This window comes from Phallusia mammillata, chromosome 8 (genome assembly GCF_965637545.1).
Source record: "Phallusia mammillata chromosome 8, kaPhaMamm4.hap1.1, whole genome shotgun sequence".
NCBI lineage: Eukaryota > Metazoa > Chordata > Ascidiacea > Phlebobranchia > Ascidiidae > Phallusia > Phallusia mammillata.
Genome location: NC_137259.1, coordinates 8,648,284 through 8,662,643, shown reverse-complemented (window position 1 = coordinate 8,662,643; position 14,360 = coordinate 8,648,284). Strand labels below are relative to the sequence as shown.

Genomic DNA, 14,360 nt, shown 5'->3' with positions numbered 1-14,360 from the left:
CTCCCTCAGTGGATAAAGTGCTGTCATTGTTTGTGCTGTAACAATGACTGTTGGGTAACAAAGAGTTTTGAATATGTGGTTTAGTTGCTGAAATAATGCATTTCCCAAACTTTATGCCTAAATTGACTTTGTATAAATGTCGCTTGTATTCCGCATATTTTGAAGCTTGGATTCTCGTTGAAGCAATTGAAGCTAGTGTGTGGCAACGTCTTATCAACAGCATGGTAGAAGGTATTTTGGTACAGTGTTCAGTACCTTTACAAAAGACCAAATAAAAGAGTTTCTGAAAATAGCAAAAATAAAATCAATCTTTAAAATACCTGTTTAAAACCTTTATAATAAGAACACCGACCAAGCAATCTACAAACTGTTCGGCGAAAAATACTTTCGCCTCGATCTTTGACTAAACAACTTTTTAGAGTAGACTAATATACATACTGATGAAGGAAAGCATGGATACAAAAATGGTTTGATTTCTATGGTAAGGGAAAATTCCCTACTTGCAACAGATTTTATCAAGGTCAATTGTTTCTTTTGCTACGCAAACCTAAAAATAAAATATGCCGTTGCGTAAAAGAAATCTTCCCGATTCTCACCTTGGGGACACTGTGCTAAAAGATGGCACAACAAGACTTCAGACATACCAACGAACAAGATGTTCCTGTTTGCGAAAATGGACTTTTTATGGTCTTCTGCTTTGGTGTAGTTTAATGGTCGCTGGATATTTTTTGTCACCCTTTCATGCCATAAAATGTGAAATTTCAATTTTGGAATTGAAAGGACCTCTAACATCCAATTATAAGCTTGCACAGGGCACCAGGTAACAAATAAATCTTCCACATAATGTGTTACGCCTTAAAAAAAAACTGGACAAGAAAAAGTAGTGTTTGAGACTGAGCAGCATCCAAGAAATTAAATCCAGCTAATTTCAAAATAGGAAAATTGTTGTATTTTTTAATGATTCACGTTGGCTCTATATATTTTTGTTTTACAGAATTCCAAATCTACCTGGACCTGAGTGTGTGGTAGAAGATGAGAATGGAAATTTATATACAGGATTAGCTGATGGAAGAGTTGTGCGGATACAACCTACAAAAGATGGATCATTTGAAAATGCAAAAGTTGAAAATCTTACTGATGGAAAAGTGACAAACCCCTTGCCTGCAACAACACATAAACTTGGTAATGCAAGGCCATCAGGTACAAGCTGTCACTAAAAACAAGAGTTTGTAGCTAACTTTTTTGTTCATTTTCCCGTAAGGTCTGAGACTGCATGGAGATAACCTTTTTGTTGTTGACTGTGTTTATGGATTGTACTCCATAAATATAAGAAATCTTTCTTTTTCAATGCTTGTTCAAATATCTGATGTTTTCCCTATGCTTAAGTTTCCAAATGATTTGGATATTTCTTCTAATGGAAATTTTGTCTACTTTACTGATGTTGATGATGACTATTCAGTGGCTCAGATTATGTATGGAGTTTTAAGTGGTATGTATTTAGATCAGCAACTATTTTTTGGCTGGGGAACAGAATTTTCAAAATTAGCTTTAAAATTTATTTCTTGTACATATAAATTCGTACATTTTAAAATAAAAATTTATGAAAAACATATTTAAATATAATGTAGGTAGCTTTCTTTTAGGATTTAATTAGGCTTTTGTAACGTAGATGTTTTGTATGTTACAACCAAACTCTGTTAGTTTATGTACACTTGTTTATATTGTTAGGAAAATGTTCTGGTAGACTCTTGGAGTACAATATTTCTTCAAAAAAATTGAGAGTGGTGACATCCCAATTATGTGGTGCCAATGGCGTTCAAGTATCAATTGATAAAAAAAGTGTAATTGTGTCTGAAATGTATCGAAATCGTGTTACATGGATAGACATTTTGACTGGAAAACATATCAGATCTGTACAAATGCCAAGTAAGTAAAAATGTTACAAAGTTATGTGAAGTGTTAAAAATGTTCGTTTTTTTAATTTTAAGTGATGCCTGATGGATTGACAAAGATTAACAACAACAACTACTGGATCGCTGGCTCCCAAGTTCCAAACAGTTTTGCAAAATTCTTATTTGGTACTCCAATGCTTCGCCAATCATTGGCTGGTTTTGTTCCCCATGATGTTCTTGCAATGTAAGTGGTGATCATCAGGTCAAGTTCAGTATGATTGTGCAAAGTGTTTACAAGTTTTAACAAAACTAAGTTATTTACATTTTTAACTTGGAACTGCAATAATCCTTGTGTTTATGCCAAAACTGCAAAAAAACCTGTGTTAGTTAAAGCTTCTGTTCAATTAATCATAAATAAAGTATCTTTTACCTTGTTTCAGATTTGTCTTTGTATGTTCATTTGACTTCAGACACAACATTGTAGTTGAGATAAATGATCAAGGAAAAATAATTCACTCTATGCATGACCCATATGGCAATCTTACATATGGTTTAGCACATGCCACGCAGCTGCATGATGGTAGGATTGCTCTTGCATCATATATTGCTCATTTCATAGGAATTGTTGACCCAAATATTCTTAACATTAACTAATGGAAAGTTTATTGTATTATAAAGCGTTAACTTGTTATTTATTAGTTGTAACCTCAATTGTATTTTGTGCTTGTTTTGCTGGTTAATGCAAGCAGATTTCAGACCCTGACTCTTTACATAATTGTGCCTACTACTTTTTGTCCAACCAGAAATTTTACAAGTGAAAGCCTTTTCTTGTTTTTGAAACAACTGCACAGGTAACAAAGTTTGTAACTTCACAAGAATTATTTTTAACGTTTTTGTCCAATCCTGGTGCTTAAACACAGACAAAATGAGTGATTTATATACACTGTTTGATCATATAATAACAAGGTTCAGGAAACTGAAAATAACTGAAATTGGGCCGAATTAAACAAGTACCGAGAGCCAAATCGCTACACTTTTGACGTTAGCACATGAACTTTGCTGTCGTGCTTTACTTTGGTACATTATTAGATCACAGCACTTAATACAACACTATGCATTTTTTATGTCGATTTCTTCATTTTATTACACCAGAGTCTTAAGCTAAATATGTTTTTTGGGGCATTAAGTGGTAAATATCACAAAAAATATGCATGCGTTGCATCAGTTCAAAAAGTTATACAAGTGTGTATCACAAACTTTCAATGAGCCACGACTTTCAAGATATTAGAAAAAACAGTGGTGTGATTTAGCCGGTTCGCACCGGTTATACAGAACCGTCTCACTAAATTTTATGAGATCAGCGCACCGGTTGGCATTAGTGGTTCCTCTCAATGTACTTTTTGTAACAGAACCAGCTGTAAAATATGACTTTTGTGATAGAACTGGCTTACAACAAAAAATGAATTCCACCACCGGAAATAAGATGTAGGTTTCAACTGATGAACCTCTGCTTTTACAAAATGTTGATGTCTAATTTGATTTTTGTTTTTAGGCATCATATTAAAATTTATTATTTCGTTAACTATTTTGTCGGTCATGTCCTTGTTCAAACATTTTACGAAAACTTCAACTTCTGTATCAACGAGCGAGCAGCCACAATCGAACTCTCGCTGACAGTGTGTAAAACTTCGGCAGCTCCGCTCGGTTTGATTGACATGATTTGCATAATGATTTTTCATAACGCCTTTTACCTCAGTTTACCTTTTAAGTAAACAGGGTGTATGAGTTCGTCACAACAACTTCAAGGGTTCACCAAACCAAAAAAGGTTGAAGGCACTGGTTTAGACCACCTGTATTCATTCCAGTTTCAAGCGCAAGATGCACCAATTTTCATGTGTTACAGGGAACTGTGTTCTACATCCGTGGTAGATCTTAATATTAATAATACATTGTCGATTCTAGTTTGGTAAATCGTAAATAAAAGGTATCATTACTAAACTATTTCTTGCTCCAAGATGACACTTCGGGATGCTACATTCATGTTGTTTCTCGTTTGTTTGTAAATGTACATGAAGTAAATGCACACTTTTTTATTTCTCTACTTGCTTTGGAAAATATGGCAATAAATTTGTGAAGCCGTTTGTGGCTGCGTTAGCATAAAATTTATTTTCCTTTAAGGTGGTCAACTGACTTATAGTATTGGTTAGATTTTGAGTTTTACTTTGGTCTCCTGGCACGGATGCAGTTCCATATCTCCTTTTGTTAAGTGGACCTTTCCTTTTTAGACAAACAAAAACGTGCGTAAACGTAGTCATTAGCATGCACATGCTTGTGGTTTTATCCCGTTTCAATACATTACAACGATACGCCGAAGGCATTTTATTCCTTGATAGAAATTGCGACGTGCAAAGTGACCCGATGATGTTGATTGGCAATTGTAAGCCATTGTTTGCATGGGCGTCCGCAGAGGGGGGCAAGAGGGGACGTCCTACCAGATACTTCAGTGATAGTAAATATTCTGTTTATTGCACTACTTTGCTACATTGGGATTGGCAAGAATAAGTAGCACTGTCAGATGATTTTTGTTCTGAAATACCGTTAATCGAACGGCGATGTGACGATAGTATTGCCCTCCCCTGTATTTTTTCCTGCGGACGCCCATGATTGTTAGCACAACATTTTTTCTCGACGCAGTGCAAACCCATGGGTTACGGTTACGTCGACGTTGTGTCATTTGGGTATTTGACTACTCGAGTATTTGAGCGTTACTTAAACAGTTACATCGGATATTTCTACGTGATACCATGGACAACAGACAAGTAAGACGAAGAAAACCAACTCAAACTCAGTCACCTAAAACAGAAAGGGTTCCGGAAAGTAGCAAGAAAGCTAGTAGCGTTTGGCCAGTCATTTTTCTAATTGCAGCTCTTTGCGGTTTCGTTTTGGTTGTTGGTTATTTCAATTCACCTCTGCGATGCTTAGATATCACAGATCTGGTACATGTACCATTAGAAGGAAAGTTCGAGAAAAATTTTCTGTTGTCTAAAGGCATAAAGTAAGTCTGTTTTATAACAAACCGTGTTTTTTTTGCTTTATTGGGAATAATGTTGGATTTGCTGTACCAGAACAGATGGACTGATTGGTGCAGAGTGTATCGAAGAAGATAAAGATGGCAACTTGTACACAGGACTTTCTGATGGAAGGATTTTAAAAGTGGCAAAGCTCCACAATCACATTGGGGAGGGCGATATAGAAGAGATCAGCAAAGGAGTGTTTCCTGGCATTGATAAAACCAGCAATGATCTTGCGCATGGTCGACCTTTAGGTTAGATTACTGCAGCTAAAATGGTGCCGACTTTATGTTTTGCGACCTCAATACTGTTTTCATACTGCACATGATAACGTTCAGGTATAATAACAACAACGTTATCATTCTTGGGTGCAGCACACGTTTCAGGGTTATAAACTTTGAACCACCCTGATCTAACAAATTATTGCCTTAAACTGTGGCGAGGTAACTTATCAAAAAGTAGTCAACGTACATATTTTGCAGGCTTTCGTATCCGAAACGGAGTCATGTATGTAATGGATGCCATGTATGGTTTTTACACAATTGACCTCAATTCAAAAACCTTTGAGCACCTTGTTGCACCACATGACACTAACCCACCTATGAAGTTTCCAAACGATTTGGACATTACATCGGATGGTCGAATTGTTTATTTCACGGATACTTCAAGTAAACATCCGATCACAAAGCTGGGATATTGTCTTACAGAAGGTATGATTTCCGCATTATTTGGAGCCCCTAACGTTGGGAATTGGTAGGTTGTGCTCTTCGCACACATTGTCGAAATGCGCATATTAGTACGGTCCTCAAAAGCAACAACGGAAGAGATTTGTGGTAATGATTCACCAAGTAGTGATATAATGTTGTTATTACTGAATCAGCCATACCCTTGGCCTTGACACGCACCAAGTGACAAGTGTCACGTAGTCTGTACCATTAATTACACTTAAAAGCAACTTCCAGCCTTTCACGTTTTATTGTCATTACGGCGAGAATAGGTTATACAAACAAGTGGGTTGTTTGTTCTAGGGCAGTGGTTCTCAACCTTTTTTCTTTCGTGGGCCATTTTTGCTCAAAAATTCTGTGGCCCAGTAAATTTTTATGAAAGAAAACAACAACTATAAAATAGGTTCAAAAAAAGCAGAACATATTTCAAACAGATTATAAGTTCAAAATAACTTAATCATAAAAAAAATCATAAAACAGCACTTTCCCTTCTTTGTTCAAGCACCTTCAGTTATGACCGAGTAATTGGACAATGGATATGCTGCTATCTGGCTTTATTGTAATCCCAAAGTAGTTTATTACATCATAAACATAAAGTGTTGCAGAAACGCAAAGTAACTTTATATTTATACCGTAAATAGTTAAATTCAAATTAATTTACATCCATTCTCAATTTCTCCCCGAGCCATTGTTTTTGTAAAACTGAGTGTAGCGACACAAATGAATGTAAATTCTTAAAAACAGCTTTCTATTTGATTGGTCTGTGGCCCAATCAAAATGCTTCCATGGCCCATCAGTGGGCCATGGCCCACTGGTTGAGAACCGCTGTTCTAGGGAATCTAGATCACTTGACCTGCAAAACCTAGAAATTAATCTTTTACATTCACACGCTTTAAATTTGTGTAGTTTTTGTTGTCTATAGCCTACACTAAAGTGGCCTTTTCAAAGAGGGCCGGCCGGAAAAAGTGGCCGATTTTCGGCCGCTTTTGTGGCCAGATTACATGGCCATTTCAAAGGTGGCTAAAAAGGTGGCCAGGCCCTCTTTTTAGCCATGGTGGCCGAATTTTCGCTAAAAAGGTGGCTTTTTTCCGGACCTCCTCGCGAGGTGGTCTAATCCAAAGAGGGCTTTTTGAAAAGAGGCTTTTTGCGGGAGTGTGTCGCCTGGTACATGCGTTGACAGCTGTGTTTGCACCTGTTTCCTGGTTTTGCAGTCATAAATTGCTTTGGTGGGCAGAAAACAGTCAAAATTTCGTCAGCTTTAGTGAAAAAAGATTTACATGTCAGACAGAAGCTAAAGCTGTGTACTATGTTTGGTTAGCATGAAGTTTGTTTTTAATACCAGGTTTTGGTGAAAAAACAGACAGTTTCTTGTATTGACACCTTGACCAAAAATGGAATGTGCATGTTTTCTTGTTTTTGTTTACAAGCCAAATTTTTACTGTAGGTGTAGACTTAAGCAATATTTAACCTAATCTTAACAAGTCAGTTACTTTTTAGTGTTGTTTTTGCTTTGGAATAGAGTAAAACAATTAGTATTGATCACCATGGAGAAGAGCAAAATGGACTGAAAAATAGTATGTAAAAGTAAGTATGTGAAGCTTAACCCAGTTGTACAACAAAGTTTTATAATTATGGGTCCCCTTCCCTGAAGGGGACACACCTTGATTTTACTCGATTTGTTTTGTTTTTTTTCTTTCCTCCCTGAAGTTTGTCCACCCTCTTTTGCCATGAAATGTTTGATGGATTTGGATGAAACTTTCACAGATGGTAGATATAGTTATGTAGATGTGCCATCTGCTTCGTTTGTCATGACAACCCCAGTATTTACCCCGCTAGCCCCCAAAATGTAAAATGTTGTTGGTGTGCACCACAAACGTTAGTTTTGTGTGATGTTATAAACGCAACCAGACATATGTTACTTGTGTTTGTGGGTTGTTTGGTGGATGTTTTTGCAGTTGAGAGGTGTTAACAGCCTTATTACGTCAGAAGCGTTGACGAATGTTGCTAATAACACCTCTAGTGGTCAAAATTTTAAACATTGTCAGAATTGGGTAAAATTTTACATTACTGGTGAATGGGTCATTGTGATTTCATATTTTATACTTTTGGGTGTTGAACCCCATCAGTCACCCCACTAACCCCTAAAATGGGTGAGTTTTTTCAGCGGTGTCGGAATTAGATGAAATTTTGACAGCTTGTATAATTTGTCATTTTTAGGTTTCAATTGTTGTGTTTAACCCTGTAGCCCCAATATTTACCCCTCTAGCCCCCTAAAAGGGTGAATTTGTTAAACATTGTCCGAATTGGATGAAATTTGGATAGCTTATAGAGTGTACTACTTATAGTTGTTGTTTGCTATTTTCAACTTTGTCGCCCCAACATTTACCCCACTAGCACCCCAAAATGGGTCAATTTTTTAACAAGTCAGAATTGAATGAAATTTGGACAGCTTGTAGAGTGTGCATTTATAGGTGTAGAATGTTGTGTTTTACCCTGTTGCCCCAGCATTTACCCCACTAGCCCCACTAAATGGGTCAGTTTTTCAAACTATGTCTGAATTAAATTAAATTTGGACAGCTTGTACAGTGCACCATTTATAGGTGTTGATTCTTGTGTTCAACTCTGTAGCTCTATCGTTTACTCCACTAGCCCCCAACACTCATGTGCAATTCGCGCTGATTTGTGTTATAGGAGCTGATTGTTGTGTTTTAGCCTCTTTTCTCACTATTTAACATTTTTTTCTCAGATAGACCATAAAATAGAAAAACCTTCAAAAATGTATAAATGGACTGAATTTAAATAGTTTGTACTCCGTAAACCATATTTATTTATGCACAGTACCGATCACTGTGTTTTACCTTACAACACCCGACTTTCTCATGGTTATCTCTTGAAATGTATTATTTACAACTTTGCATGTGTGGGGGACCCATGAGTTTCTGCTTGCAGAAACAACCAAGGTTATAAAAGACAATGGATGATATGGGACCCAATATGTAGGAAATATGTGTTATAGTGTATATGCAAGGGCATAATGTGCTAAGCCACCCTTCTAGTTCAACATCTGAGTTTCTTTTTACAACCTAGAAAAAAAATGCAGAAAAGTCTAGCATTATAGCATGATGAACAAGAACTATAGTAAGTTGTGGAGATTCGTAAAGCAAAAGTTTTGATAATATCTATTTATGCATTCATTTTGAGATAATTGACCTGAACATTTATGTAAATGCAACAAGATATAGTTCCCAGTAGTTATACTAGGTGTAAGTTAGTTGTTCCTGGGCTGATTTAGATTTATGATATTTTTATGTCAGGTGTGGGAACCTTGGAAGATTAAGTCCTTTCTAATTCCCCAAGATATTGATGTAACACCAGCACCATAGCCACACCTGAATTGATCAGAGTTGACATAAATGTGACCCACCAGAGTAAGAGGTAGCATGACCTTGAAGTTAATTGGAAGAAAAGGCATTCTACATTATGAAATCAATAGATAAGATGTGCAAGATTATGATTAAAGAGTGCCTTGTTCTTGAAAAAAAAAATCACTCACTTCATGCAAACAAACCTTTCCTTATTGTTTGTTTTTGTGGAATTATTTTTAATCTTGACCTGTCGTTTTTATTGTGGTAAACTACTATCATGTTCTTCTGTTGAATTCTTTTTATTTTGTAATAAAAATGAACCACATAATGACTAAAGCATATTCAAAAGCGTCTACTTCTTCCAAAAGGTTAGTTGTTTACAAGAAATTGACAAATAGTGTTTTTTTACAATCCTGCACAGGAGATACTGGTACTTCAACAATACCAAGGTCAGAAATTTGTGCTGATTTTCACATATATTGTGAAGAATGTAGCATAGGTATAGGTGCATCTGTTACAGGCATAGCATTTTGAGTTTATTGCCAGACAAACAGCAAAAACTTTGTGCTTTCGCTTCATTGCTGGAACAAATTTCTTCTGCTGATAATAATTAACCTCAACATGTTACGGTTACACACTCATTTTGCAATCAAAGAATCGTTTGAATCTGTCATAATGAATAACTTGCTTGCCATGCAGTGCTCTTCAACCGGTGTGCACGGTGCACCAAAATATGCATGGGGTGCACCAGTACGAAAAGGTATACAAGGGTGCATCACAAACTGCTTGAATGAATAATATTTGACTTATAGGATATTAGAAAAAAGATGAAGGTTTCAGTTGATGTATAAATGAACCTCTGTAATTTTTAAAAATGTTGATGTCTAAACATTTTGGTTTCGGGTTAATTTACATGATGATATGCATAATGATTTTTATCGCTTTTTAGGCCTACCTTAGTTTTTTCATGTCGCTTTTTACCTCAGTTTACCTTTTAAGTAAACTGGGTGCATGAGTTCGCCATAACTACTTTAAGGGTTCACCAAACCAAAAAAGGTTAAAGAGCACTGGTGTAGGCCATCGATGGCTAAGACGGCCATGTAAACGGGCCACAAAAGTGGCCGAAAAAGGGCCTCCTTTTGTGGCCCACTCTTCCACGAAAAGGCCACCTTTGAAAGCCACGTTGACGAAAATTTGGCCATGGCAGTTAAAAGAGGGCCAGGCCACCTTTTTGGCCACCTTTAAAATGGCCATGTAAACGGGCTAAATGTAGGTCTACTATTCACGTAAATTCTAAATACTTTCATTAACCTAATTCTGTACACAATTCACGGTTTTAAGATTCTAACCAGAAACAGACAAGCCAATATATTTGTATAAAGCATGACGTTTTTGATAATGATTTTGAGAATGACACAAGTTGATGTCGAAACGTCATGCTTTATACAAATATATTGGCTTGTTTGTTCCTGGTTAGAACCTAATTCTGACTATGCGTGTTTCTATCAGCGTCATGTTTTGATGCAGTAAAGCAGTGCTCTTCAACCTTTTTTAGTTTGGTGAACCCTTAAAGTTGTTGTGACAAACTCATGCACCCTGTTTACTTAAAAGGTAAACTTAGGTAGTAAGCGATATGAAAAATCATTATGCATATCATCATGTCAATCAAACCGAGCGGAGCTCTAAAAAAATGCTTGAATTGCTACTAATACTCCAAGCATAGGTTCGCGAATTTTCTTTGAAACACCAGCGAAAATGCCAAAACTCGATGTCCTAATATAACCCGAATGTATAACACAGACACTATCAAACTTGACACGGGGATAAAACATTGAAAAAGTTTACCTAGGTTATACATCAGTTGAAACCGACATCTTTTTTCTAATATCCTGAAAGTCAAATATTTATGGTTCCTTAAAAGTTTGTGATGCACCCTTGTATACCCCTTCGTACTGGTGCACCACATGCAAATTTTGGTGCACCCTAGGGTGCACCGTGCACACCGGTTGAAGAGCACTGCAGTAAAATATAATTTTGTGACAGGTCGCTGTACTGGTAGATTGTTTCAATACGAATTTGCAACCAAGAAATTAACGACTGTTGTCAATGATTTGTGCTTTGCTAATGGCGTTCAGTTGACCAGTGATGGATCTACAGTGCTGGTGGCAGAAACTACAAGGATGCGAGTTCGATACTTCGACGTAAAAACTTGGAGTATAAAGCATGTGGTCCATTTGCCAAGTAAGTGGAACGATTGTAAAATGTTTACGGCAAAATCACCAGTTGTTTTAAAGTCAACATACAACACAAGTTGTCCAACCTATTGTTAACGCGAAACAGCCTCATGGACGCCATTTGTGTCCACAATAATGTAGCTAGCGTAGGGAAAAACACTTACATAAATTGTCTGATTTTTACAAACTTGTGTGCTTTAACGCGAGTTGTGGGCAAAATAGAATAAACCTAACATTTGAGCGTGATAATGCACGCTGAGTTCAATTACCGGTATTTAAAGTTTGCATAAAAAAAGCGGGCAAATTTGCATAAAAGTATAGCAATTTAACTTGCAATACTACGCTGAAATGATAGAACCTGAAATGTTCTTTCTGTTTGGCGAATCAAATTCGCGTTTAAGGCCACCTCTAAAAATCAGACAACCTATGTGTTTTTTTCTATACCCGTTGTGTCATTGTGGATACAAAATGGCTCCTTAGGCATAGTGTGTTTATTTCTTTTGGTGGCTGTTGAGGTAGCATGCACTGAACATGATGATGTACAGCATGCTTTAATACTTTGTTTGGCAAACTATAGGCCAGGGGTTCTTAACCAGGGGTACGTGTACTCCTTGGGCAGGGGTGCACAACCTGCGGCCGTACGGCCGCATGCGGCCGAATAGACGATTTTGTGCGGCCGTGAACATGTTTATTAAAATATATGCACTGGCGGCAGTGACGTGAAAAAAACTCTTTTGCTAAATATTTTGACTTTCAAACTGCATTAAATAGAGTTTGTAAGACTGTAAAGAATATTACCAGCCTAGTAAACCCCTGTGCATCATACTTTATATACGCCTATTGTATGCAAACAATGCAAATAAACAGTCACCTCTTGCGTCACAATATAGATTATGACGTCATAAATAGCTCAGACTGTTTAGCTCAAAGTTTTAAATTATCCGGGCTTTTTGTACGCCATTAGATGGTTTATGTATGTGGGACAAGCCCTATTTTCACACAATAAATTTTAAAACAAAAACAAGCAGGTAATTGGCGGCCGTTGGTGAAATACGGATCTGCGATGCGGCCGTCTTAGCAAAAAGGTTGTGCACCCCTGCCCTTGGGGGTACGAAGCATCAAAGCAGGGGGTACGGCATGCAGGGTGAAGTTATATGCTATTTAGGTATATTTGTGAAAAATGCGTAACAAGTTACTTTGTTATATATCTAGAACGGGTTAGTTTTGTACTACTTACAATACTTTTTTATTGCATGCATTCAACACCTAAGTTATAAATACACTGAGTGTAATTCCTATTATTACATTTTTTTATTCCGTCGGCCATTGTAGACAGGGGTACGAGAAAATTTTATGAAAGCTCAAAGGGTACGAGCGCAAAAAAGGTTAAGAAACACTGCTATAGGCCGAAGCCCAAACAATTTCCTTTTGGGTCAGCAAAGTGCCTTCCGACGTAGGGTGAAAACTTCGGTCCCTTTTTTGAAACCATTAATTTTTTGAAACAGCTGAGAACTATTTCGTAATGATAGAGCAACTTCAAGATTCAAAGTTTAGTATCGCCCAAACTTATTGAGAAATCCGCTTTGGGGTGGTAATCGGTTCAAAAACTTTAAACAATAGTAGAACAAGACAAGGTATCGAACCAGATTATGTATTTTGTAACAATTACTGATTTCGCGCAGGCCAAACACAATACTTCAATTTTTACTAGGTGCATAGTGCAAAAAACGTTTTAACCAAAATAGATTTCAAAAATCGTAATGACGAAAAACTTATTGATTAAACAACGTTTTAAGTATACTTCAATGGTGCACAAACGGCCGTAAACATATGTACTGACGACCGTGACAGATTTTGTAGGACTGGGAAGAGTATTACCCGCCTAGTTGCAAAATGCGTCACACTTTTGTACGCCTTTTGTGTGCAAACAATGCAAAAAAACAGGTACCACAAGCGTCACAATATAATTTATGACGTCATAGACAGTTAAGATTGATCGTCAGAATGTTTAGGTCAATCTGTACACCAACTTAGAAATTTATCTGGGCTTTTTAGGCGCCATTTAGATGGTGATATAAACCTATTTCTTTACATTAGTAATGTTGAAACAAAAATATCTGGTCTTTTTAGGCGCCATTAGATGGTGATATAAACCTATTTCTTTACATCAGTAATGTTGAAACAAAACCAGCAGGCAATTGGCGGCCGTTGGTGAAATAAGGATCTGCGATGCGGCCGTCTTGGCGAAAAGGTTGTGACCCCTGGTCTACTTTAACCGTTTCTTGCACAAATGCTATATTTCAAGCGAGTGCTACATTTCACAGTGATGGTTGACAATGTTCGAATGAGCAAGCGAGGAACATTTTGGGTGGCTGGTGCAAATGTTCCAGGAACTTTGACAAAATATATGTTTAGAATGCCTATGCTTCGTCAAGCGTTAGCAGGATTGCTAACCTATGATCAACTTGTTGAGTAAGTAAAACGTTGTTATGATCTTTCGCACTGTATTACGACATTGATTATCAAAATACATCTGTTAAGCACCAGTTGTAGGCTCCTATACATACTTCCATCTAAAAGTTATATCAGCTTGATTGTAATATTCTTTTCGTAGGTCAACGCTATACTTTGCAAAAACCGAACACGGCATTGCTGTGGAGTTGAACGAAAGTGGTGAGGTGCTTCGGGTTCTGCAGGACCCCCATGGAAATTTAACATTTGCTTTGTCACAATTAACTGAACTAAGTGACGGCCGTGTAGCCCTTGGATCATATTTTACCTCGATGTCGATAGGAGACGCTCTTTAAAAGTTGTGATCCAGCTCAAAATCAGAACCAGCTAATCCATTGTGTGGAGAAAACTCGCATCTGTCGTGTTATAGCCACATTTTTTTCGGTATACGACTGTTTTGGACAATAAAACTTATAACGAAATCAGATAGGTTAAAATAGAGGGTAAAACGGCTTTTAAATAAAGTCGAATGTTTTCATAATATGTAACTCACATTGAATTCACAAAATTTTGGAATATTCATCATAAACTTCAGAGCAAGAATAAATGAAAGCAATTTGTT

General features: G+C 36.9%; 2 protein-coding genes across 3 annotated transcripts; both read left to right on the top strand.

Annotated features, from left to right (window-relative positions):
* Positions 1-463: 463 nt before the first annotated feature.
* On the top strand, positions 464-3,014 carry LOC145203805 (adipocyte plasma membrane-associated protein-like). 2 transcript variants are annotated; one of them, XM_080076116.1, is made up of 6 exons: positions 464-820; positions 995-1,182; positions 1,262-1,489; positions 1,729-1,926; positions 1,989-2,136; positions 2,333-3,014. In XM_080076116.1, exons 1-6 carry the CDS (start codon positions 561-563, stop codon positions 2,544-2,546), a joined length of 1,236 nt encoding a protein of 411 aa, XP_079932242.1. In that variant the 5' UTR covers positions 464-560; the 3' UTR covers positions 2,547-3,014. The 2 variants fall into 2 exon arrangements, with proteins under 2 accessions (XP_079932242.1, XP_079932241.1); XM_080076115.1 differs by having other exon boundaries at positions 465-820; positions 995-1,200.
* Positions 3,015-4,468: 1,454 nt separating this feature from the next.
* LOC145203806 (adipocyte plasma membrane-associated protein-like) lies at positions 4,469-14,223 on the top strand. Its single transcript, XM_080076117.1, has 6 exons — positions 4,469-4,947; positions 5,018-5,217; positions 5,446-5,673; positions 11,097-11,294; positions 13,612-13,759; positions 13,902-14,223. The coding sequence occupies exons 1-6, from the start codon at positions 4,697-4,699 to the stop codon at positions 14,092-14,094; spliced, it is 1,218 nt and encodes a 405-aa protein (XP_079932243.1). The 5' UTR covers positions 4,469-4,696; the 3' UTR covers positions 14,095-14,223.
* The last annotated feature ends 137 nt before the right edge of the window (positions 14,224-14,360 follow it).